This window comes from Pseudorca crassidens, chromosome 3, assembly GCF_039906515.1.
Source record: "Pseudorca crassidens isolate mPseCra1 chromosome 3, mPseCra1.hap1, whole genome shotgun sequence".
NCBI lineage: Eukaryota > Metazoa > Chordata > Mammalia > Artiodactyla > Delphinidae > Pseudorca > Pseudorca crassidens.
Genome location: NC_090298.1, coordinates 172,275,394 through 172,299,049, shown reverse-complemented (window position 1 = coordinate 172,299,049; position 23,656 = coordinate 172,275,394). Strand labels below are relative to the sequence as shown.

General features: G+C 63.3%; 2 protein-coding genes across 3 annotated transcripts in view; both read left to right on the top strand.

Moving 5' to 3' along the window:
* Positions 1–3,347: 3,347 nt before the first annotated feature.
* BSG (basigin (Ok blood group)) lies at positions 3,348–10,708 on the top strand. 2 transcript variants are annotated; one of them, XM_067734578.1, is made up of 7 exons: positions 3,348–3,515; positions 8,131–8,287; positions 8,758–8,840; positions 8,954–9,367; positions 9,920–9,944; positions 10,032–10,098; positions 10,518–10,708. In XM_067734578.1, the coding sequence occupies exons 1-6, from the start codon at positions 3,452–3,454 to the stop codon at positions 10,093–10,095; spliced, it is 807 nt and encodes a 268-aa protein (XP_067590679.1). In that variant the 5' UTR covers positions 3,348–3,451; the 3' UTR covers positions 10,096–10,098; positions 10,518–10,708. The 2 variants fall into 2 exon arrangements, with proteins under 2 accessions (XP_067590679.1, XP_067590680.1); XM_067734579.1 differs by having other exon boundaries at positions 10,445–10,708.
* A 5,335-nt stretch (positions 10,709–16,043) lies between these two features.
* HCN2 (hyperpolarization activated cyclic nucleotide gated potassium and sodium channel 2) overlaps positions 16,044–23,656 on the top strand; it is a 21,050-nt gene continuing 13,437 nt past the window's right edge. The window contains exon 1 of the mRNA XM_067734530.1: positions 16,044–16,687. Within this exon, the coding sequence (XP_067590631.1) occupies positions 16,044–16,687 (644 nt within the window). The remainder of the gene's footprint in view (positions 16,688–23,656) is intronic.

The following is a 23,656-nucleotide window of genomic DNA, read 5'->3' as shown; positions in this document are numbered from 1 at the left end:
TTTTAGCAATGCACAGATGGGTGTGACAGAGAATCAAACCCTCATGTTTTCTCTCCCCTTATCTTTGCGTTCAAAACGTTTCATAGGAAGAAGTAGAAAGCAAAGCACACAGCCAGAGACGGGACAGTGGCTGGTGTCCTGAGTATGAGGCCCGGAGAAAGGACGGCTCGGGGGCAGCCAGGGCCAGGTGGGAAGGGCCGGTGGGAGACCCGGGAAGGCGTGCCCGGTGACAGGCACAGCCAGGCAAAGGCTCGGGGCAGGGACAGTGCCAGCAAGCCTGGAGCCAAGCGCAGGGGAGGTGAGGGCGCTGAGGCCCCAGCGGGGAGTTCGGCTCTTCCTTCCTCCTGCCTGGCTAGAGCCAGCGGTGGCCTGTCTGTGCCAACAGCAGAGCTGGGAAGCGCTTTCCTTGCTCTTCTGTTTGTGGATCTCTGGACCGCTCCCAGGGCGCCCGCAGGCCTCAGAGGGGGAGACCCAGGGAAGATCCTGGCTCTCCCACGGCCAATTAGGGGCGCCTGCAAGCCCAGGCCTTGCCGGCTGTGCGTGTCCCTGCCCGCACGCACAGCCGGCAAGGAGCACGGGGTGCACGCAAGGACAGAGAGTTGGGGGGGCGAAGAGGAGAGTTAAGGGTGACCGGATCGGCTGCTTTCGACAGGCGGGGTCAGAGGTGCCCCATGGAACACAGGGCTGCAGGACAACCAGTGACATCTGAATTTCAGACAGACAACAGATCGTTTTTAGTGTAAGTATATAGCAGATAGTGTGTGGGATATATTATACTAAATAATTAGTGCCTTTTGCAAATCTGAAATTCAAATGTAACCGGGCGTCATGTGTTTTTACTTGCTGAATCTGGCCACCCTTGCCTGGGCTCATCTTGAAAGGCCTCTTCTTAGAAGCAGAAGGGGACGTGGGACCCTCCTGACCCGGCTGGGGCCAGGACCCAGCTGAGGAGGGAGGGGGCAGGGAGGCACCACTGTGTTCTGGCAGCCCCACGATTTCCCACGAGTCCCGCCCTCAGCCCGGCTCTGGGCCAACGGGGGCACGGAGATCCGCCCAAGCCGGAGGTGCTTTGAGGCCAGCTGCCCGCTTGCCCCCCTCCTCCCGCGCGTCCCTCTCGACCCCGCTCCGTGCAGCCTTGCTGAGCCTGCCAGTGCGTCTGCAGGAGGAGAGGCCTCTGTCCTGGCCCCTCTGCCACACCCTTCTAGCCTTTTCCTCCAGGACCCCGCCCTCGCAGAGAGGGCCCTGCCGGCTCTGCCCAGGCTCCTCCTCCAGCTGCCTCCCCCTGCCCCTGACAAGCGGCTCCTGGACTCACAGCTCAGCCCTCCAGGGGCTGCTGCCCCTCCTCATACACGTGTCACCTCCAATGTCGTCACCTCCAAGAGGCCACCTGGCCCCTCATCTAAAGCGGTGCCTCCTGATCGACATCACCCCATTTTTTAATTGAGATGACTCACATACCACACAATTCACCCATGAAAGCGTAAACAGTTCTGGTACATTCACAGAGTTGAGCACTCAGCATGACAATCAGTTTTAGAACATTTCATCACCCTAGAAAGCAACCCCATCGCCATGAGCAGTCCCCCCTCCCCCTCCCCAGCCCCGACAACCACGAGCCCACTGTCTGTCCCTGTGCATCTACCAGTTCTGGACGTTTCCCATCAATGGAATCACACACCGTGGGTCCTTCTGTGCCTGGCTTCTCTCACTGAGCATCGTGTTCTCAGGGTCCATCCACGTGGCAGCAAGGTCAGGGCTTCACCCCTTTTCCTGGCTGAGTGACGTTCCCGTGTGTGGAGGGACCACATGTTCCTTATTCATTCACCCATTGATGGGCATTTGGGCTGTTCCACTTTTTGGCTGTTGTGCTGCTGTGAACATTGCAGTGGAAGTTCCTGTATGGACGTGAGTTTTCAGTTCTCTGCGGCACACACCTAGGACTGGCATTGCTGGGTCAGGTGGTCACTCCGTTTAACCTTTTGAGGAGCGGCTGCACCGTTTCACCTCCTCACCAGCCCCGCCCAGCGTTCCACTTCCTCATCCTGTTATTTTCTGCCCTTCTGATGAGGGCCCTCGTGGTGGGTGCGAAGTGGTGTCTCACTGTGGTTTCTGCCTACCTTCCCCTGAGCAACTTCTCATGTGCTAATGTTATCTGCATGTCTTCTCTGGAGAAATGTGTTTTCAGATCTTTTGTCCATTTTTTAATTGGGTTATTTGTCCTTTTTAAGAGTTAAGGGACTTCCCTGGTATGCCAGTGGTTAAGACTCTACGCTCCCAATGCAGGGGGGGCCGGGTTCCATCCCTGGTCAGGGAACTAGATCCCTCATGACACAACTAAGAGCACACATGCGACAATGAAGAGCCAGCAAGCCGCAATAAAAAAAAAAAGATCCTGCACGCCGCACCGAAGACCTCACGCGCAGCAACGAAGATCCCCATGCTGGAGCCAAATAAATATATATTTTTTTAACTTGAGTTATAAAAAAAGTTGAGTTGTAAGTGTTCTTTATACATTCTAGATACAAGTCCCTTATCAGATACATGATTTACCAGTATTTTCTCCCATTCCTTGGGTTGTCTTATCACTTTCTTCTCTGAAGCACAGAAGTTTTTAATTTTTGATGAATTCCAATGTATCTGATTTTTTGTTGCTGTTGCCTGTGCTTTTGGTGACATGTGTAAGATACCATTGCCTAATCCAAGGTCACAAAGACTGCATACCCTGGTTTTGTTTGAAAGTATTTTGTCATTTTTAGAAGTATTTGTTGTAAAACACGGGGACCTCAGCGTAGGTGTTCCAGCCAAATACAGGACGGCCAGTTACATTTGAATCAGGTAAATGGTGATACTTTCCTTGCAAAACTGTGTTCAAACACTGCACGGGACACTTACACTAAGAAATTATTCATTCTCTGCCTGAAACTCAAACTTAACTGCTGTCCAGCTATTTTTATTTGCTAAATCTGGCAGCCTCACCCCAGGGGACACATCCCACCTGTTCACGGGGATCCCCATCGCCTCCCTCGATTCTTTTTTTTTTCTCCCTCGATTCTTTTTAAATTTTTTGCACTATGGCAAACTACACATAAGTTGAGAAATTTACACTTTGAGCGTAAAGTTAAGGTCTTAAGTCAAACTAGGAAGGACAGCTGGCCCCCGCCCGGTCTCGCAGGCCCCGCCCCGTTTCCTAGCAACGTAGCCTCGCCCCTGGCCGCAGCGCGCGGCCCACCCGGGTTCTCACGTGGCGCCGCCCATTCAGCTTCCGTAGCGCGAGTCAGCCGGGTCCGCGCGTGCGTACATGCGTCCGCGCGCGTGCGCAGGTGGTGGCCGACTCACCGTGAGCCCCCCCCCCGCGACGCCGCCTGCGTGCGCGCGCCCGGCGGCTGTCCGGTTCTTATAGCGCCGCGGGCGGCGGTTGCGTGGGGACGGCGGGACGGCGGGACGGTGGGACATGGCGGCTGTGCGGCTCATGCTGGGGCTTGTGCTGCTGAGCGCTCAGGGCGGCTTCGGGGCAGGTGAGGACCTTGGGGTGGGGGCGCGAAGCCTGCTGGTGGTCTGGCCTGGCTGGGGGCGGCCCGCCCTCTGCTCCAGGGGAGACCCCAGCCCGGGCGAGAGGGAGGAGAGCCCGGCCGGTGGAGGGAGGCCCAGCCCGGGGGGTGGTGGGGAGGGAGACTCCGAGCTGAAGCCGACCTAAGCGAGGCAGCTTAGGAGGGACTTTCCTGCTCGGAATGCTTGGGCGGGGGCCGCAGGGGAGCCCCCGGGCGCCCAGGCCCTGGCTGTCATCCGGGAGGTGGGCTCTTGTCCTCACGGGGGCGCGGGCACCCAGGCACGTGACGGCCCCTGAGCCGGGTCGGCTTTCCGGCCGGAGGGATTGTCCTTCTTCCCGGGATTTAGGTCCCGTGTCTCGCTCTGGCTCTGCACTTGTCCCTGGAGTCGCCCGAACACTTAAACCCTTGTGGGGAGGCATACACTCTTCTTCCTTCGTTTTTGTCTGATTTCGGGGCCCAGAAGAAGGTGGAGGCTGGTCCGCCCTCCTGTTTTTACAGGGGTGGAAAGAGGCCCCGGCCGGGAGGGGAGGTGTTCTAAGATCACCGTGAGCCCCCCCGGCTCAGAGCAGGAACTGTGGGGGGACTGTTTTTACAGACTCTCAAACGGAGCTCCTCACAGGAGGGGCAGCCTGTTGGGTGGGCAGACGTGGTTTAGAGAATGCTCACAGCAAAATGGGTTAAGGCGTGCTTTTCTGGGAGAAAGCAGGGCAGCCTCTCTTTTGCCTGAAAGAGAGATTTTTTTTTTCCTGTATGGAGCACGACTTCCCGTTTGGTTCTGGGTTAACGATTTATAGGGACCAGCGTGTAGAGAACAAAGTGCAGACCTTGGGGGCAGGAGCAGGTGGGCTCTGAGAGGGGTGGCAGCTGCCCTAGGGCGTGGGAGGGGCTGCCCCTTAGAGAAGCTTCACCGGCTTACTGCTGACCTACTTTTAGATCTCAGTTCGCCTCTTTCTTTTGCCTCATAATCAAAACGGCCATTTATTGACCGCCCTCTGGACAGGGCCCCTGGCAGGCGAGGTGAGTGCCCGGCAGCGTGAGCCCTTTAGAGGCAGCCCTCGCCAGCCAGCGGGGAAGGATGGCCCCCGGTGTTCTGCTGGGGGCACAGCTCCGATCCATCACCCTTGTCTGTGGGGTTGCTCTTACACACTCACACCACGTGGGTGTGTGCCGTGGGCGGTCCTGGTTTATTTACGCTGAGTCTGAATCCCCCTGGGGCTATATCTGTGCCTTGTCCTCCCTTTTTCACTTTCCACCTTTCCCAGGGACTCTGGGAAAGACCTGAAAGTCTGGGTCTCGTGTCCTTTTTCTGCCTGGGGTGAGTGAGTTCGCCTTTCCTGGCCAGGTCAGCTCTCCAGAAACCTGCCTCGGGCAACTCTGCTGGGGCAGGTGTCTTCGTGGGGGGGGCCCCATCGCCTGAGGCCCCAGGATGTCCCTCCTCCTGGGAGAGCCCTGCTCTCCAGGCCATGCAGGGCCCTGTGGTCCTGGCGGGGCTGGCGGGCAGACATGGGCTTGCTAGCTGGTTCCCTCTCTGAGCCTCGGGTGAGGGGCCGGAGCCCCCCGCCCGCAGGATTAGAGCGGTGAGCAGCCCGGGGCTGGCCTCCCAGAGGCGGTCTCTCCTAGCCACCGCCTCGTCCCGAGAGCTCCCCCCAGGATGTGTACCCGAGGCCTGCCTGGCCCTGCGCCCTGCCCAGCCCGGCTGCCGAGTGGGCACAGAGGAGGGGTGGCTGTTTTTAGATGAAGGTGACTTTACTTGAGAACATGGGTTGCAGTCACGTGGTCGGGAAGGAGGGTCAGGCACTCTCGGGTTCCCAGGGCTCTGGGAGGGCCTGCCTGTGCACGGCCGGGGCCCCTGTGAGTTCTTGGGGTGCTGCCCCGGGCCTCCTGGGCACTGGGCGTGGCTGGGGGTTCTGGAGGGTGGGCTTTTCACCCTCTTTCCATCACTGCCCCCTGAGGAGCATTTTGAGGCATTCTTTCTAATGGCCCTGTCCCAGTGACCTGTCAGTGTCACAGATGTTATGTCCCCTGTGGCAGCAGTCTCTGTGGTGGCCCTGGGGGCCACAACCCGGCACCCCACTTGGAGTGACCTGGCCTGTTGAGGATGGGTGACCGGCATGTGGCAGGTCACTGGGGCGGATGGGCTGGCTCCCTTGCTGCGTGTGTCCCTCTGGCCAGGACAGGGGTGTCGGCCTGCGGGGCCTCAGGCAGGGAGGGCTCTCCTGGGCGAGGCTGGCCAGCCCGTTGGCCTCTGCAGGCACCTGGGATGGGTGGAGTTGGGGCCCACCTCTGCCCCTCTCTGAGAGCTGAGGCACCCCGCCCTGGTGCCACCTGGAGGAGTCCTGCGGGCACTCGTCTCTCCTCCAGGAGGCAGGGTGGGGCCTGGGTAAGACCTGCCTGAGCACCCCTGTCCGAGGCTCTAGGGTGCAGAGGCAGGCCCTGTCTGGGCAAAGCGCCGCCTCTGGCCTTACTTTCTGCCCTGACTCACCTCCCAGCTCTGTACGGAGCTGCTGGTTCTGCAGTCTTGGGAAATCTTGACGGAGAAATGCGGGTTTCTGGAGGCCTTTGGTGAAAGTGACGCAGAGGTCCATCCTCACGCCCCTGTCTGCCTGTAACCGCCTGGCCTGAGGCCTGAGTGGCCAGTGGGCGGACGTGAAGGTCCGTCTGTCCCCGGGGCCTTGTGGCCAGCCTTGTGTGCTCTCCTACACGGCCGGTACGTACACATGTGCCGCGTATGCCTCTACACCTATGTGTCCGTGCACACGTGCGGGCACTGCCGCGGCTGTGCCCCCAGGAGCGGGGAGCACCTGGAGCTGCAGAGGGGCCTCCTTTGCTTCAGTCCCTGCTGGCCCGGACTTCTGAGACGTCCTGTCCCCTTTTAAAGGAAGAGCCAGCAGGTGGCCAGAGGCGGGGTGGTGAGGACTGGCGGCTCAGGAAGAGGCCCCGCCGGGCCCTGCACGTGTTCTGTGCACGGGCTGGCCTTGGGTCCTGCCTCTTCCACCCGAAGGAGGCTGGCGTCCTCTGGACCCGAATGCCGCCGGGGCGCAGGGGCCTGCGTGTGGCCAGCCCACCCAGGACCTAACACACAGGCCCAGGCGGGATCTCAGACGCCCAAGGAGATGTGCGCTCTGCCCGCAGTCGTTCCAGAAAGCGGCCCAGCTGTGAAGTCTGTCCTGGGATTTGAGCTTTACTTTTCTTAGCGGCTGAGGAGTCCGTGAGGACGGGGGAGCCCGGTTTGGATCACTGGGCGTCAGCCGGAGCGCTCCTGCCGCCAGGTCCAGCCGGGGGTCGTGACCTGCGGTCGTTCTGCTCGGCTTCACGTGCTTAGTCTGTGCTCACGCAGTTGTGCCGTCGGAAGTCACCGTGTGACCCCAGTGAGGGAGCGGGGGTCCGGGGTGGCGGCCTGCCCGGTGGGCGCTGGGGCCCCGCGGCCTGGCTGCATCCCTACTGGCTGAACCGTTCCAGCGCAGTCCTGATTCTGCTTTCGCCTGATTTTATGCCAGAGGCCTCTGGGCCTGCACCCTCTGTGCCCAAGTCCTGTGGGCGTGGCCTTCTCCAAGGGTTGCCTCGGGTGCGTGGGTGTGGGTGACGGTTCTGGAGAAACAGGCGCTTCCTGGTAGACACCACTGTGTCTTGGACGCGACTTTATAAAGTCCCCACTGTCCCCAAGGACAGCTGCCCCGGGATCCCGGGTGGTTTGACAGGAGTATCCCCAGGACACCTGCTCCCAGCCCTGGGATAGGGCTCTGGTGTGGACGTTCACTGAAGGTCAGCACCTGGAGGTGCGGCCTGACCCCCAGCAAAGGGGTCCTCATTCTGGTCTGCCGTCCCGGCCCCCTCCCTGAACGCCCAGAGGTCTGGGGTCTCCTGCCCCTGGTCCCTGGAGAGGAGCCTTCCCCAGCTCGAGCCCAGTCTCCCATCTCCAGAACTGTCAGCGTGCTTCTCACTGTCTGCTTCTAACCGGCTTCACGTTTCGGTTCCTCAAGAGAAGGTCGTAATGAATGGGGAGCCTTGCCTGGTTGGAAATTGAGAGGAAGGGCTGCTGGGAGTCGCCCCAGCGTCCCAGGCAGGAGGACAGCCTGTCATTTGTATGGAGGTTTGGGGCACATGCGGCCTTCTGAGAAGCAGGCACCTCCAGGACGGGGCCGCTGCAGCCCCCTGGCCCCCATGGCCTGAGCACACCTGTCCCACCCACCCCGGTGGCCTTCCCTTGGTTGTGGGAGAGAGGGGGAACATGCAAGACTACCCAGAGCGGGGGTGGTGACCTGGGTGGTGATGGACTTCAACTTTCCGAAAAGGCCTTTCGGGGCTGCGGGGCTGGACCCAGCAGTCGCTGCCCTGGTCCTTGTTCTGGGGCCGGGGTGGGCGCTGCTGCTGTTCCCACGCCCAAGGCCCAGCCAGTTAGGACAATTCCTGGCAGAATCCTGCCCCAGACCCCGAGGGGAGGGCCTTCCAGGAGCCCCATGCGGTTCTGCACTCTGGGTACCAGCCCTGGCTTCTCTCCCTCTGGGGAGCTGGGGTTGGGAGAAGTGGCAGGCTCCTTGGGTTCTCCCCTGACACTGTTCTCTTCTCTCCTCTGGCTGCCCAGGGAGCACGATCTTGACTTCCATCGATGATGATGGCTCCAGAACCCGCCTCACATGCGCCTTGAATCACAGCGCCACCGAGATCGTGGGCCACCGCTGGGTGAAGGGGGGCAAGGTGCTGAAGGAGGACGCGCTGCCCGGCCTGAGGACGGAGTACGAGTGAGTGAGGCTGCCCCAGCAGCAAAAGGCGGGGCCTGCCTGGTCTCCAAGGGCCTCTGGTCAGCGAGTACGGAGGTTGTAGTCGGTGGGCTGGCTCTGGACAGAAGTTGGGAACTGGCTCAGACGGGGGTTTGGAGACAGCTGAGGCCCGGGATGCAGGGAGGGTCCAGTGGCTGCCAGACGTGACCACCTCCAAGACCCGTCCCTCCTTCCGGCGCGTTGGGGACCCCGGTCCCTGGCTCGCTGGGTTCTGAGCACTGCCGGGGCCACTGCGGAGCCTTGTCTGGGGGGAGGAGCGGCTCTGGAAGCCCAGGGCTCCTGGATGTGGCTGTGGGGTAAGCTGCCTGCCGCCCCTGCACCTCCTGGTCCCTCCTCCCCGGGGAGGCACCCCCTCCCGTTCCCGCCCCCGCCCGGCAGGGTTTGGACAGAAGCTTCTCGGCTCACACCCCGCTCACGGCCTCTGCCTGCAGCGTGGACTCGGACGACCGCTCGGGCCAGTACTCCTGCATCTTCCTTCCAGAACATGCGGGCCGCACCGACCTGCAAGTGAAGGGTGGGCTCCTGGGGGCCCCGGGCCTGAGGGGCTGGGGTGGAGGCGGGCAGGGCAGCTCCATCTCCGGCCCCGCTGCCCCAGGGTCAGGCTCCAGCCCGCCCTCCTCCCGGCAGGGCCCCCCAGCGTCAAGGCGGTGAAGAAGTCGGAGCACGCCACCGAGGGGGAGACTGTGGTGCTGGCCTGCAAGTCAGACTCCTTCCCGCCCGTCGCAAACTGGCAGTGGTCCAAGATGACCGACTCTGGGGACCAGGCCATCACTAACAGCTCCCAGCACAAGTTCTTCGTGGTCTCCTCGGAGACCAGGACGGAGCTGCATATCCCAGACCTGGACCTGAGCTCAGACCCCGGCAAGTACGTGTGCAACGGCACCAGCTCAGAGGGCTCTGGCCAGGCGGTCATCACGCTGCGCGTGCGCAACCGCTTCGCCGCCCTCTGGCCCTTCCTGGGCATCGTGGCCGAGGTGCTCGTGCTGGTCACCATCATCTTCATCTACGAGAAGCGGCGGAAGCCGGACGAGGTCCTAGACGGTGAGCCGGCCCCACACGCCCTCTGCTCCCCTCCCGGCGGGGGGACCCCTGGGGCCGGGGCCGCTGTCCGGGAGTGTGTACCTGAGGGTTAGCCCCCTTGGCCACCGTGTCCCGGGGCCTCCCTGGGGCACCCGCCCCTTTCCCTGGCTGGGGGTGTGTGTCAGCCCTTACGGCCTCACCTGCCCCTCTTTCCTCACTGGGCTGCCAGCAGGCGTCCTCTGCGGTCAGTGCTCCTCCATGGGCTTGGTCTCCGCCTGTGGAGACTGCTTTGGGCCCAGGGCTGTGGCACCAAGTAAACCCCTGGCCTTGTGTGATGGGGCCACTGGGGTGCGGGGCTGGGGGCCAGGCAGGGCCCCCAGGTGCCTCTCACACTGAGACCCTAGACAGCTCACGTGAGGGTGCGTGTCCTGGGGCGGGCTAGCCCCCACATTGCAGTCGGGGAGGCTGAGGGCGGCGCCCCGTGGGATGGGGCCACCCCGTGCATGGCCTGGTGTGCAGACCGCTGCTGACAGCCCGTCCTCCTCTCTTGCATGTGGCTGTGCACCTGCACAGATGAGGACGCCGGCTCTGCTCCACTGTAAGTCCCTGCCTTGCTGGGGGTGGGCGGGTCACTGGGCAGAGCTGGGAGGCGTGAGGGGCAGCTGTCTGGTCCTCCTGTCACCAGGAAGAGCAGCGGGCACCACGTGAACGACAAAGACAAGAACGTTCGCCAGAGGAACTCCAGCTGAGAGGTGAGGGGGGGAGGGCGGGCCGGCCGAGGGCGCGGACGAGTCTGTAGGCGCCCATCCCAGCGTTTGCACAACCCCACGGAAACCCACCTGACAAAAGCAAACCGTGTTGTGCATTCAAATCACACGTTTTCTCACCTTTTTAAAGAAAAACGAAACTAGGGTTTTCTGTGTGTAGAATTCTGTCCCTTAGGGCTTTGCTTTTCTTTTTTAACCATCTCGTGAGCCCCCCAGGGGAGTCGTGAGGTTTGTGTGAGGCCCCTGCCACCCCCACCATCCGTCCCCTCGCGTCCCCTGGGCTGTTGGTCTCCTGGTCTGGGTGTGGAGGCCAGACGGCCCTTGTTCTGAGGCTCCCGCCCCAGGTCCACCTCCTGAGACTGCTCGGCTGTGTGGGGCCGGAGCCAAGTCCCTGCCCTTTGCAGAAGGTCCAGGTGGAGCCGCGGTGCCAAGCATCCTGCCGTGAGAAGCCAGTGCTGTGGGGTCACTGCAGGTCTGAGCACGTGGCCGCCCTGGGAAGAGGGTGTCAGCTGCTCTTCTCAGAGCAGGAGCCGCTGTGATGGGCCTCTCTCCCCACCCCACCTTCCTACTCCCCAATAAAGTCTGACCCCTCATACTCTCCCGGCTCCTGTCTGCGCCGAGCCTGGGTCTCACCAAGAAAGCTCGTGGGGGGTTCAGCCGGTGAGGCGTAACGAGGTTAGGGTGCACGGGGGCTGGGTGACGGGTAAAGCCGGGAGTGGTGTACGGACCACTGCAACAGAAGTGGTCCGGCTCTCCAGTTCTTCTAAGCCTGCTTCTGCCCTTCAAAGGGTATCTGGACAAAACCAGGGCATCCTTTCCGCGGACCCCCAGGTCGGGATGGGCGGCCATCAGCCACCGCCGCCAGGCACCCGGCTGTCCTGGTCAGAACGCTCCCGGGGCCTTTGGGGGCCTGAGGGGCAGGTGAGCAGCTGGGGCCTCGCTCTGGGAGTCTGTCCCGAGGCACATCTGGGGTGGGGGCGCGGCTGCCCCTCTTGGGACCCTAGCTGGGGGTGGGAGGCAGCCCAGAGAACCCCAGGAGCAGCTGTGCACCAGCCCCCGCGGGGAGAAGGGGGTTGCCTGCTTACCCAGCCTGCATCCCAGTAGCTGGGCCGAATGGGGGAAGCGGGGTGGGGGTGGGGGTGGAACAGGAAGTCCTAGGAGGTGGGGCGGAGCCCTGGGACTCGGTAAGTACCACCTAGTCCTCCCACTGGGCACACCTGGGGAAACAGTGCCAGAGGGGAAAGGGCTTGTCCAGGGTGACCCTTTTCCCACACCCAGGGGCTGTGGTCACCCCATGTCCCCCCCTGGAGCCCTGCAAGACCTGCAGGTCTGGGTGAGGGTCTCAAGCCACCTGCTGTTCGGGGGAGGCAGGGGTCTCAGAGTGTTGGGCCAGCTCTTCCTAACTCTCCAGAGAAGCCAGAAATCTGGGCTCGCGTGTGAAGTCTGCGTTTTTCAACGTTGGCGAAAACAAATCCCAACGTACCAAAGCCTCAAGAATTGACAGATTTCAGACTTGGCCCACTGGCCACCGGCTCGAGGCCCAGTGGGTTCTGAGGGGGGACGGAGAGGGCCTCTTCCCTGCAAGTCCCACAGCCCCGGGACAGCGGCTGGGGGCTGGGGAGGGGCGGGGGTGGGGTGGACCAGGCTGCCCCCTGTCCGCTGACCAGGTGTGTCCCAGGAGTCACCCGCAGGTCTGGTTTCCCTGAGCGCCCACGGGGAGAGTAGGGGTTCCTTTAGGGGGACCTTGCACCGCATAACCTGGAGGAGGTGCCTCCCAGTTCACAGGAACTGAGGCCGCTGGGCCCCGAAGCCCTGGGGCTGGGGCTAGGGGCTGCGGCTGGCCAGCCATTCCCTCCAGCCACCACCAGAGGGCACCACGTGCACACCCCTGAGGGCACTGGGGCCCAGGAAGTCAGGGGAGCCCCTGTCTACAGAGGTCTTGGGATACCCTGCCTGTCCTTCGTGCCCCCCAGCTGGACACGCTGGGCCCTCGGTCCTGGGCACCCATCTAAACTTCTCTGGTCCAAAGGATGTACATCCCTGCTTGTTCACTGGGCCATGTGGTTGTCACTGACAGTGTACATGGGTCCGGGGGTTCTGCCAGCACAGAAGAAGGTGACAACGAGGCTGGTTCCTCTCCGGGGACGCTGCTGAGGCTGGGGCCTGATGTTGGAGGGCACGTGAGGGTGTCCCCTGCTCGGGGTCTGTGTGTGTCCCCACCCGCACCCCAGCTGGGGCTCCGCCCACCTTCCTGCTGCACCCCTGGCGCCCACACACTTGGGGCTCGGGAACGACTGCTGGTTTCTTTGTCTAGACAGAAAGTGCGGGATTGTCCGCAGGCAGCGCCTTGGGGGACAGGAGGGGGTGGCATGTGGTGTGGAGAGGGGACCAGGCCCCCAGCGAGGGACGCTGCCCACATGTGCTTTTAGGAGAAGCCCGACCAGCAAACAGGGCCGCTGGGCAGACGGCTCTGCATGTCTCCCTCCCCGAGCATTTGATGAGCACTGGCAAGTCTTCGGCCCCCTGTGCCCCTGGGGGCTGTTCTTGGATGCAGCCGCTGGAGCTGCCTCAGTTTCCCCAGGGGCGGGACAGGAAGTCACCGGATCCAGTGATATCATCTTTGGCAAACGCCTGGAGGCTCAGGACCCGGGGTCTGTCTCGGGGTCCCAGTCGCTGAGGCAGAGGGGCAGGGCTGGGCGTGCCTTCCTTCTGGGGCACAGGCTGCCCACCCCTTCCCTGGGCCCACCGCCCTCCAGACTGGGAGCCCTTCGAGGACGGGGATGGGGCCTGCGCTGGAGGCATCGGCGGGGGGGCGCCTCCCAAGCCCCAGCCTCGTTCCTCCCCCACTCTGGGGCCCTGACGAAGAGCATCTCTGTTGTACACCGGGGGCACCCCAAGGTCCCATGGTGGCTGGCAGCGAGAGACGAATTTAGGGGTCTCGCCTGGCAGCAGGGGGCAGAGGTGAGGAGGAATGGGCCAGAGGTGTGGGGGTCCCAGAGGGAGTGAGGTCCACAGGGAAAGGAAGTCCCAGGTCCGCCGAGGACCCCACCCTCATCGCACAGATGCCAGGGAACTCAGGCCTGGGTGAGGGGCTCCCTACGTAAGGTCACTCTCCAGTCGGGGCTGGACACCGGGGCGCTGCCTGGTACAACGGCGCTCATGCGGGCAGCCCAGACTGGGAGATGTCATCCCCCTTCCGAAGTCAGTGGCGCATGTGGGCACTCGGGCCGCCACACAAGGCTGAGGGGACAGTCAGCATTGCTTGAGTCTGGCGGTGGTGCTTAAGCTCTGAGAACCCTCCCTGGCCCGGGGCCTGCCAAGACCCTGGCCTGGCTTTGTCTCCCTGGTCTCTTAACTATTTTGCCGTCAGAGGGCCTCCAAACTGTGGGCTCCAGGGCTTTGGACCTGGACCCGCCCCAGCTGAGCAGGAAACACGGGCCATGTGTTGAGGTGCTGAGAGGCTGGGGAGGGGAGCTGCGGGCGGGACAGCAGGGCAAAGGCCTTGGGCCCAGGCCAGCTGGGCCTGCTGGAAGCCCCTGTGCCCAGAGCCCAGCGCTGGGGAGGAAGAGGTGGGGCAAACTGGGTGGGGAGGGACTGGGGCTTCCTTCCACGGGAAGTGGGAGTCCAGCAGCTTTGGGTAACAGACCACTCACTGTGAACTGACTTGGGGTTTTATTCCTGTTTGCCCAGGCTTGTCCCCAGCCCACCCCACCCCCACCACCTCTGGGTCTTCATCTCCTACACCCCCCACCCGCCAGGTCCTCAGTATCCCTTCTCCTCACACCAACCAGGCACTGTCCTGCCTGAGGACCTTTGCACAGGCCACGACACCTGCCGGCCGCTCTGGGCTCCATCCTCCCCTCAGGTCCTGGCTCTGACACCACCCACTCTGCGAGGCTCAGACATCCCCCCAACACCTCATCCCCTGTCCTGGCTCAGGTTGAGCTCACCCCCTTCTAACGGACACTACAACGTCTGCTAAACATCACACGTGCTGTGTTGACTGTCACCCCACCAGGGTGGGGGCGGCCTGAGAGGTTCACTTCTGAATCCCAGCCCCCATCAGGTGCCTCATAAGTATTTAGTGAATGAATGAATGAATGCTAAGAATGCTCTGGCCCAGGGCAAGTGGTGAGACGGGGTGGGAGGGACAGAGGCTGGTGGCCGCCTGGCCCAGGGTGGAGCCCGTGTGTTGGGGAGGAGTCTTCAGGAGAGGGGCTGGGACCCTCTCCTCCTCTGTGACTTGAAGGTCCAGGCCAGGTCCCTGGGGGAGGGATGCCATTCTGCCTCTCCAGGCCTGGTGGGTCCTTGGGCTGGGCTGCGGGTGCACCTCCCTGCTCTCAGCCGAGAGCCCTGGGGCTCTGGCGGCCTGCCTGGACTGACATCTTCCCAGGGCGAGCATGAAAGATCCCCCTTCAGCTGGAACACACAGCTGCCTGGGCGGGCCACAGCCTGGCACTGCCGACTCTGCTGCTTGCCCAGCCTCTCTCTCTCACAGACTCAGGGCAGACGGCGGCCCAGCCTGTCCACCCATCTGGCTGTGGGTCTGGCAGGGTCTGACTGAAGACACAGCAGAGGTGGCCGCTGGAAGGACCCCCAGGGCTCAGGACAGCCTGCAGGGGGACAGGAGATGGCCCGGCTCAGCCCACCCATTGTTCAGATGGGCCCATCCCTCAATGCCCTTGAGTCCCACCTACTGTGCACAGGGACATGTCACATCTCCACCCTCATGGTCCTGACCTCCAGGTGGGTGAAGTCACCCAATATGATGTCAGGCCTGAAAGCGCTAAGAAGGCCAGAGGGTCCCTGGAGGCCAGCGGTGGTCTTCCATCCCTCTCCCTGTATCTCCAGGCCTTTCCTTATCTCTGCTCCCCATCTCTCCTTTGTGCAGGATGCGCTGGTTGAGCTGGGGTGGGGAGTGGAGGCTGGGAAGAATCCTGGGCCTGTGGCCTATGTCACCTGACGCCAGGAATCACTCCCCAGCCTGGCTCTAGCCCCAGAAGCAGAGCCTCGAGTGTTTTTCCAGATCTGGGGGCCTATGGGGCGGGGGCTGGCTGGAGCCTGAGCCCAAGAGGCAGAGAAATGGGGTAGCCCAGTGGGGCTCACATGTGGGCATCCGGTGGGATGGGGTGGCAGACCCTGGGTCCCCCTGTGACCCTGGGCACTTCCCCACTTTAAAGCCCACCAGCCTTTTGGGAGAGCCCCCCCCCGCCCCCCACTGTACTTTAGGGCCTTGTTTGAAGGTGGGGATCCTCAGAACCCTTGGGTGGCTCTTCCTATTGGCCCAATTCGGCCTCAGTTTCCTCATATGCAGGAGGTGGGGGAGAGGGGGCCACAGTGGGACCTGGAGACTCCTGGCCTGACCCCACTTTGCCGCTCCCCACACAACACGTCTTTGTCCGGGGGCTCAAGTGACAAAGCAAGGGCTCGTGTGGCCTTTTATTATGGAAATTCTCAAACCTATAGAAAGGATGGAGGCTAGTATGGGGGCGGCTCCACTTCTCCGAGCCCCAGCGTCAGTGGTTACCGCCCCGCTGTGTCCTCTGGACAGAGGCGAACTGAAGCGCCAGGAGAAGGCCCCTCGTCAAGGTCGCGCGCGGCGGCGATGACCTTGGGCGCGTGCCTCTTTTTCGCGGGCCTCAGTTTCCCCTTCTGGGACTAGGCTTGATCGGATCTCCGAGGCCTCGAGCCGCGTGACCTTGGGCCGTCCCAGAGCCAGCGGCCTCAGTTTCCCGGGCGCGGGACCCGTGCGGGGCGCGCCGGGAGTGTGCGCGGGCAGAGGTGGGGCTCCCGCCCCCTCCCCTCCCCCGCGGCCCCGGCTCCGCCCCTCGCGGCTCCGCCCCGCCCTACCCCCGCCTCCCCCCTCCCTCGGGCTCGGGCCGGCGGCGGCGGCGGCGGCTCCGCTCCGCACTGCCCGGCGCCGCCTCGCCATGGACGCGCGCGGGGGCGGCGGGCGGCCAGGGGAAAGCCCGGGCGCGACCCCCGCGCCGGGGCCGCCGCCGCCGCCGCCGCCGCCGCCGCCCGCGCCCCCGCAGCAGCAGCCGCCGCCGCCCGCGCCCCCTCCGGGCCCCGGGCCGGCGCCCCCTCAGCAGGCGCCCCGGACCGAGGCGGCGCCCCCGGAGGCGGCGGACGAGGGCGGCCAGGGGGCCCGACTCCGCAGCCGAGACAGCTCGTGCGGCCGCCCGGGCACCCCGGGCGCGGCGAGCACGGCCAAGGGCAGCCCGAACGGCGAGTGCGGGCGCGGAGAGCCGCAGTGCAGCCCCGCGGGGCCCGAGGGCCCGGCGCGGGGGCCTAAGGTGTCGTTCTCGTGTCGCGGGGCGGCCGCGGGGCCCGCGCCGGAGCCGGGCGCGGGGTCGGGGCCGGCGGACGAGGCGGGCAGCGAGGAGGCGGGCCCGGCGGGGGAGTCGCGCGGCAGCCAGGCCAGCTTCATGCAGCGCCAGTTCGGCGCGCTCCTGCAGCCGGGTGTCAACAAGTTCTCGCTGCGGATGTTCGGCAGCCAGAAGGCCGTGGAGCGGGAGCAGGAGCGCGTCAAGTCGGCGGGGGCCTGGATCATCCACCCGTATAGCGACTTCAGGTACAGCCGCCCGGAGGGCCGGCCGGCCAGCGCGGAGGGGCACGGCGAGCGGACGCGCACAAGGGTCGTCCTGGGAGCGCTGTGGAGAGGGCGGGGCGGTGTGCCCCGCGGGTGACCTCGGGGCCCCTCGGTGACCTCGGGCGCGTCCGGGACCCGCCCCGGAATGACCTGGGCGCTCGAGGCGCCGCCCTTGGAGGGACACTGGGAGGCGCGCGCCCCCTCCCACGCAGCCTGACATTCCCCGCCCTTCGGGTGGGCGCACGTCACGGGCCGCAGGACCAAGGTCTGAGCGCGGAGGGGCGGAGAGGACGAATAGAGGGGAACGTGGGCGCCGGCGAGGCAGCGGAGCGGAAGGAAGGAGGAAGGAAGGGCGCCCGGGAAGGACGCACCCCGTAGAGGCTGGCGGAGAAAGGGTTAAGCGGACACGCCGGGTCCCAGGGTCTCCACCTGCGTCCCACGCCGCAGGGAGGCGCGTTCCGGGTCCCTGGGCCTCGGTATTGCGCAAGGAGGGGACACTGTTCGTGCTGGTGTCCCCCGGCTGTGTCTACTCTGAGCCGCATCAGCTCCAGCGGCTGGGTGGTGTGCCCAGGTGTCAGTGGTGGTGATGTTGATGTGAATTCAGCTGGCTGATCCGTGGAAAGGCTCAGAGCAAGGCCCGGAGCAGGCTCAGCCGCGTGTGTTTGTGGTGTGCCCAGGTGTCAGTAGTTGTGTAGATGCTGATGTGAATTAAGCCAGTTGGTGCGTGGAAAGCCTCGGAGCAAGGCTGGAGCAGTGTCACGCCGCCGCGTATGTTTGCAGTTCCGTTCCCGGGTGAGCGCTGTGTGGCCTGGGAGTGTGAACGATGCACATCATTGCAGGCCGTGTGTGTGATCACGAACATGTGACTGCGGCGGGCAGAGGCCGAGTGCTCTGGGGGGTGTGTCTGCATGGCGGATCACTGGTGTGTGTTGGGGAGAGAGGGAGTGTGTGCGCATCAGCGGGCAGTGGGTGTGAGGTGTGTGCATGGTGTGTGTGTGAGGTGATGTGTCCGTGATTGGGGTGTGTGAGTTGGGGTGCAGAGGGTCTCCCCAGGCCTCCGGGCCACGATCTCAGGGTAGGCACGGTTTCAGCACCACGGACAGCAGTCCAGCGGCCTCCGAATCCTATGACGCCGCCGGTCTCGCCTCCCTCAGGCCTGAGGTCGGATTCCTGGATCCCCAGAGCTGGGAAAGCGGAGCTGTGGGACTCTGCCTTTCCCTGGCCCTCCATATCCCCTGTGCCTGACAACTGGGGAAACGGAGGCCCAGGGGCACACAACTCAGGAACGGAGGGTGGAAGAATGTCCAGGAGTCCAGCTCCTCACCCCCAGACCGTCCTGGGAGGTGAATGCAGCCTTGACCGGCGGCTTTGGGAGAGGCCGGGGGCCCAGATGGGGTGCCTCTGGATGGGCCCGACCGGCATGGGGGCTCAGCACCCCTGCAGATGGTTCCAGTCTGTGAAATGGGGATGAACTTGACTTCCAGGGCTCCCTGGCCCACCTGGCCCCTCTGTGAATGGGGGCTAAAGTCAGCTGGCTGGAAAGGGACGTGGGGGCCATGTGGGCAGGGGGAGGTGGCTGCAGAAAGTAGCCATTCCTCTGTCCCCTCCAGCACATCCGCCTGTAGCATCCAGGGCTGTGGGTGGCCCTGGGCTTCCTCTCAGCTACAGAAGGGGTGGGGCTGCTGGGAGAAGGAGCTGGACGTCCCCAGCCTTGTGCGCGTCCAGCACAGTTGCCCGTGGGTCCCTGGGCAGATACACTGTAAACTGGGGGTGAGCAACGGGATGGGGGTGAGGGAGGGATGAGTGGGGCCTGTAGCTGGGACTAGGTGAGCCAGTCAAAGTAAAAACCTTAAGACCCTGCCAAGCTGGGGTGCTGCGGGGCCTCTACAACCCCCCACGTTTTGGGAACCCTTCTAGACCCCTCGGATTCAATATGGAGACAGACCCCCCAAGCACATGATCGGAGAAGTGCTTCCTGAGCCCCTCTTGGGCCACAGCACCTTAAGAATATAGATCCAATCCTCATGTCAGATGTGAGGTGGCTGCCGCAGCTACCCCAAATTTACGTGCGAGGAGAGGGGGTCACGGAGAGGTAAAGTCACTCGCCCAAAGCCACACAGCTAGTCCCCGGCAGAGCAGGGATTCATTCCTGGGCAGGCTGGCCCCTGAGTCTCCACTTTTGGACTGTCAGGCAAGCTGGCCCCTGGCCATGTCCTGTCCAGGCCAAGAAGAAGTGGGAGGAGAAAGGCATCCTGGGGATTGTTCAAGATAAGGGGGCTGCCCAGGGGGAGCCGTGGGTCATGTCTGTGTTCGTGTGGGTGTTAGTTTTAAGACCCATTTGTGGAGCAGTAGGGAGAGGCCTTTCTGGGTCTGCTTGTCCACACTTGGCTCCGTTTGTCCTCATGACCTGACGGTGCAGACACCATCCCCGCTGGTGCCCGGGTAAGCCCTGGACATGACTTAAAAGGGAAACCGGGCCGTGAGACCAAGGCTTCTCCCCCAGCCCCAGGTCCTGCCCAGGGCCATGGCATCTCCACTTTCTTGAGCTGCAGCTTTGCTCAGATTGGCACGGCACCCATCTGGCATGGAGCACAGAGCAATTCATGTTTGGTCAACTGGGACAGCCTTGGTCACGCCTAGCTCCTCGGGCCACATGGGCTTCCAGGGAGGGCAGGCGTCTGCACAGTCCTCGGGGAGGGGGGCTCTTGAGGAAGGTGACTGGACCGAGGCCGGAGGAGCGGGCTGCAGAGGGGCTGCGGCAGTCTGCAGCGAGGCCTGCGCCCGCTGTGCATGGCCTGGAGTCCTCTCCGGGCTTCCCTGCCTCGGTTTCCCCAAATGTGTGGTGCACCCCATTTCTCTCGTTCCGGTCGATGTCTGCACGGTCCGTGCGTTCAGAAGCGGCCTTTTTTCCTTGATACGCTTACCTGCCTCTCCCCCCCACCTCCATGGCGTCCTGGGGCCTGGCACGTTGCGGGGGCGGGGCCCAGGATGGTTTTGGGAACCTGCCGAGGGGCACACATGGGTACCAGGCAAGGCCAGTCAGGTCGTGAGCCCCGTTTCCTGGCAGCTTTGGAACAGCCCCAGCCCTTTCTGAGGCATGTCTTCACTTCTTCATGGGGCCATGAGTAGCACTGCAGCTGGCGCCCGGATACAGATGTTCTAGGAGCTTCCGTGGGGGTGGGGGAGGGGAGAAGCGTGTTCGAGGGACAGCAGGAAGGATTCAGGTTCAGGAGGGTTGCTTTTCCTTCTTTGCACCCTGAGGTCCATTTCTGAGTCAGAACAAGCATGAAGACCACCCCAGAGCAAAGCAGGGAGAGCGGCCAAGGGGCCAGCATGGAGGGTCACAGCCTGGGCCACTGCCTCCCGGAGGTCCTGGGGCCCTGGCAGGATCTTCTGCCCCTGCCCCCAAAAATGTATGACGAAGAAATACAGTTAACTCCTTCACCTGGCCACCCCGGGCTCTAGAGGCCAGAGAGAGGGCTTCGCGGGAAGGAGGAGAGCTCAGAGGGGAGGGTGTGGGTGGTGGTGCCCCAGGCAGCTAGGGCCCGGCTGCAACTCCCCACCGCCCGTTCTGGACAGTCCGCTTTTTCTGCCACTTCAACACCTCCTTAGTTGGTGGTCACTTGGTGGTCAAGGCAGCCGTGGCCGTGTGGGAGCGTGGGCAGGTCGGGGGGGTAGAGGCTTCATCTCCCTAGAGAGAGTGTGGGCAAGTGGCTTCCCACGGCCTTTCTTCCCGTTCCCGAGTCTGTAAGTGCTTCTGAGGTCTGGCCTGAGTCTCTCCTGCTGCTGCTGCCGAATCTCAGTTCAATGTTCCCGAATTGGGTACCACCGGGAGGCCTGGTTTGTGGGGAAGAGATAAGTGGGTCCTTTTCCTGGCCCTCAGCGGAGCTTAGACAAAGCCAGGACAGGTGGATGCTGACCTGTATCTGTGTGACATCCTGTGGGGTCCCTGAGGGCCTGGGGTGGTGGAGGGGCTGGCCTGAAGATCCAACAGGGCTGGAGGACTTCTCCTGCCCCAGATGGCCCTACGGATTAGCGGGAGATCAGGATGCATCAGCTCATGAGAATAAACCCTGAATGATCCCAAGTTGGGGCGGTGGTGAGGGGCGGGGGCCAGGGTTTCCCCGGTTCTGAATCCAGCATGAAGGCACTCAGAGTGGGGGTTGGTGGACATGCCCATTTCCCAGGTGGGAGGATTGAGGCCCAGGGCCCACCCGGCTGGGAGGAAGGACGCTCCATGGTCCCTGTGAGGGGTCAGGGGCCTGAGGTGGCCGAGGCCCCTCTCCTCTCTCCATTGGTTTCCTGCCAGAATTTGGAGTTTCTGGCCCCTGAATTAACTGCTTTAAAAACGTCACACCCCCACACCCCCTGTTTCAACATCCATGACCTGGGGGTTCAGGGGGACACTGGGGGGCCTTCCTTAGCCACCCACTTGCTCAGGACAGACCCTGCCTCCTTCCCCCATCAGCAAGCCCAACCCACATGCAAAGAGCACAGGCTACCCCACTTCCTCCCTGGGCGCCGCCCTCTGCCCATTCCTTGCCTTCCGGCTGCCGGCAGGGGCATCTCAAGATTCACGTTCGTCCTTCTCACTTAAAACCTTCATGGCCGTGGCCTCCACGGCCCTGCAGAGCCCGGCTCCCACCCCCTCTCACCCCTTCTCACCTCCCTTCACACGCCTGCTCCAGCCCCAGGCCTCCCGGCCGCCCCGAAAGGCAAACTCCATGCAGCCACGGGACCTTTGCACTTGCCGTTTCATCCGCCCAGGGTGCAGTGCCCGCACTCTGCCTAGCGGCCCTTCTCCATTATCCACCCACACGTCACTTCCTCTGAGAAGCCGTCCCAGCCCACCCTGGCTAAAGTGGCCCCTCTGAAGCCTCCCACTCATTTATCTGTCTGTGTGGAACGCCTGTCTCCCCCCTGGGCTGGGGGCCCTGAGGGAGGGCCGGGTCTGTCTGGTCGCCACGTGTCCCCCAGGCCTGCACACAGTCAGCCCCACAGCCTGCCCTGTCTTGGGATCGCTCAGGAATCTTCCCCTGCAGGAGTCTCAGTTTCCCAATCCCTGACACCTGCCTGGGATCCGTAACTCACATCCGAGGGCTCAGGTCCTAATAATCCATCCCTAGCTCATCCTTAATCCCTGACCCCCCCTCCCTTCCCGGCCCCTAATCCCCTAGGATTTGCCCGATCCGATAGGTAATTCCTGGACTGCTTCCAGCCTGGTTCTTGGTTCTCTGACCCTGAAGGGAGGGAGCCGCTACCCTTGTTAACAGCGTCCCTGAGCAGCCACTTCAAGCACCCGGGACGCCCCTGCCCCTCGGCCCTGCCCTGCCTGGTCCTGGAAGCATAGGGCTGCGTGTTAGCTTCTGGAATTGGAGGGGCCCCAAGTGCTGGAGACGGGAGGGTGACAGCATGGTCCTGAGCTGTGGCCTGGAGGTCTGGCCGCCTGGGTTCCGTCATTTCACCACTTCCCACCTGGGTTTCTCCGTCTGCGCAGAGAGAAGGGTCGGGGCAGCTGCTGGAGCGGGAGCTGGGCCCACAGTGGGGGCCCCGCTGACATCAGAGCCATGTGGGTGTGGCGCCTGGGAGAGGGTTCCAGGCTCTCCTGTCTACAGGGCGCTGGGGGTCGTTGCCGCTGAGCCCCCACACCCCACCAGGAGCCCCGGCCTTGCTGGTCTCTCAGGGCCCAGCTCCTGTCCTGGCACAGGCAGGAAGCGGGATCTGAGTGTTTCCCGACGGGGCCCGTTGTTTGTTAGGAAGGACTTTTCAATACGAGGTTTAATTACTGTCCCTGAAGGCCCTGGGTGGCTGAGGGCTGACTCAGGCCCCTGCAGGCCCCGACCCCGTCCCAGGGGTCTCTGGGTCCCAGGGGTCTCTGGGGCAGCCTGATGCGGGAGGGGCTGCCAAAGTTGGGCAGAGGAAGCATTGTGGCTCAGAGAAGGACAGTGATTAGCCCTGGGATGCACAGCCCAAGGGGGCGGGCAGGGCGAGGAAAGGGGGTGCTGGGGAGAGGGACCTGGATCCTCTGCCCCAGCCCTCAGTTTCCCCTCCTCCTACCCAATTCCAGGAGGACCAAGGGCCACAGGCCTGGGGGCGGCAGGCTGGCTTTCAGGTCTTTGCACCCCTCCCTGGCTGGGCCACCTCTCTGGTCTGTCAGTGGGGAAGTGTGGTGCCTGCACCCCCACCCCCCACCCCCAGAACTAAAGGAGGGAACGTCTAGGACGAGTCGCCTGTGAAGGAGGAGGCCGTCTTCATCCTGGCCGTTTACGCTGTGGCTACCCGACCCTGGTAGTTTCTAGGCCCCCCGATTTAGATGGTTTCTAACCGCTCCCCCTTGGTTTCTAGGCTCGTGCCCCTGGCCTTCCTGCTTGCTTTGTCCCTGGGCGTGAGCGTCCACTGCCGTGGAAGCTCTGGTGGTGGAAATGGGGACTAGGCGGGTGCGGCCCCTCAGTCAGGTTGGGGCTGGGCCCCTGGGGGTCTTGAGGATGAGTAGATGCCCCACCTTGTCTGGATTCAGGCAAAGGAAGGTCTGAGCCCAACACCTTGTCTGGATTCAGGCAAAGGAAGGTCTTGAATTTGGAGCAGTCATTTGGGTTTTGCCCTTAACACTCACCCCAGATCATGTCAACCCTTTCAGCTCTCAAGGTCTCCATCCCCACACCGAGATGGGTTTCCCGGGCTCTCCCCATCATGGTTGGAGTCCCCATGGCCACTGGGAGAAGGCTCCAGTACATGTGGGCGGACAGAGCCGGGGGTGGGGGAGAACCTCAAAGCCTGCCACTCCCTGGGCTCCTCCCGGACAGACAGGAGACTGAGGTTCCCAGGGGCTGCAGGGACTTGCCCAAGGTCACACCTGCCAGTGGGCGGGAGCCCAGGTCTGGCTGCTGTCACCACGGTCTTAGACGTTGGGTCCTTTCCAACCTTGGCTCTGGAAGACCAAGCTGCTGTGAA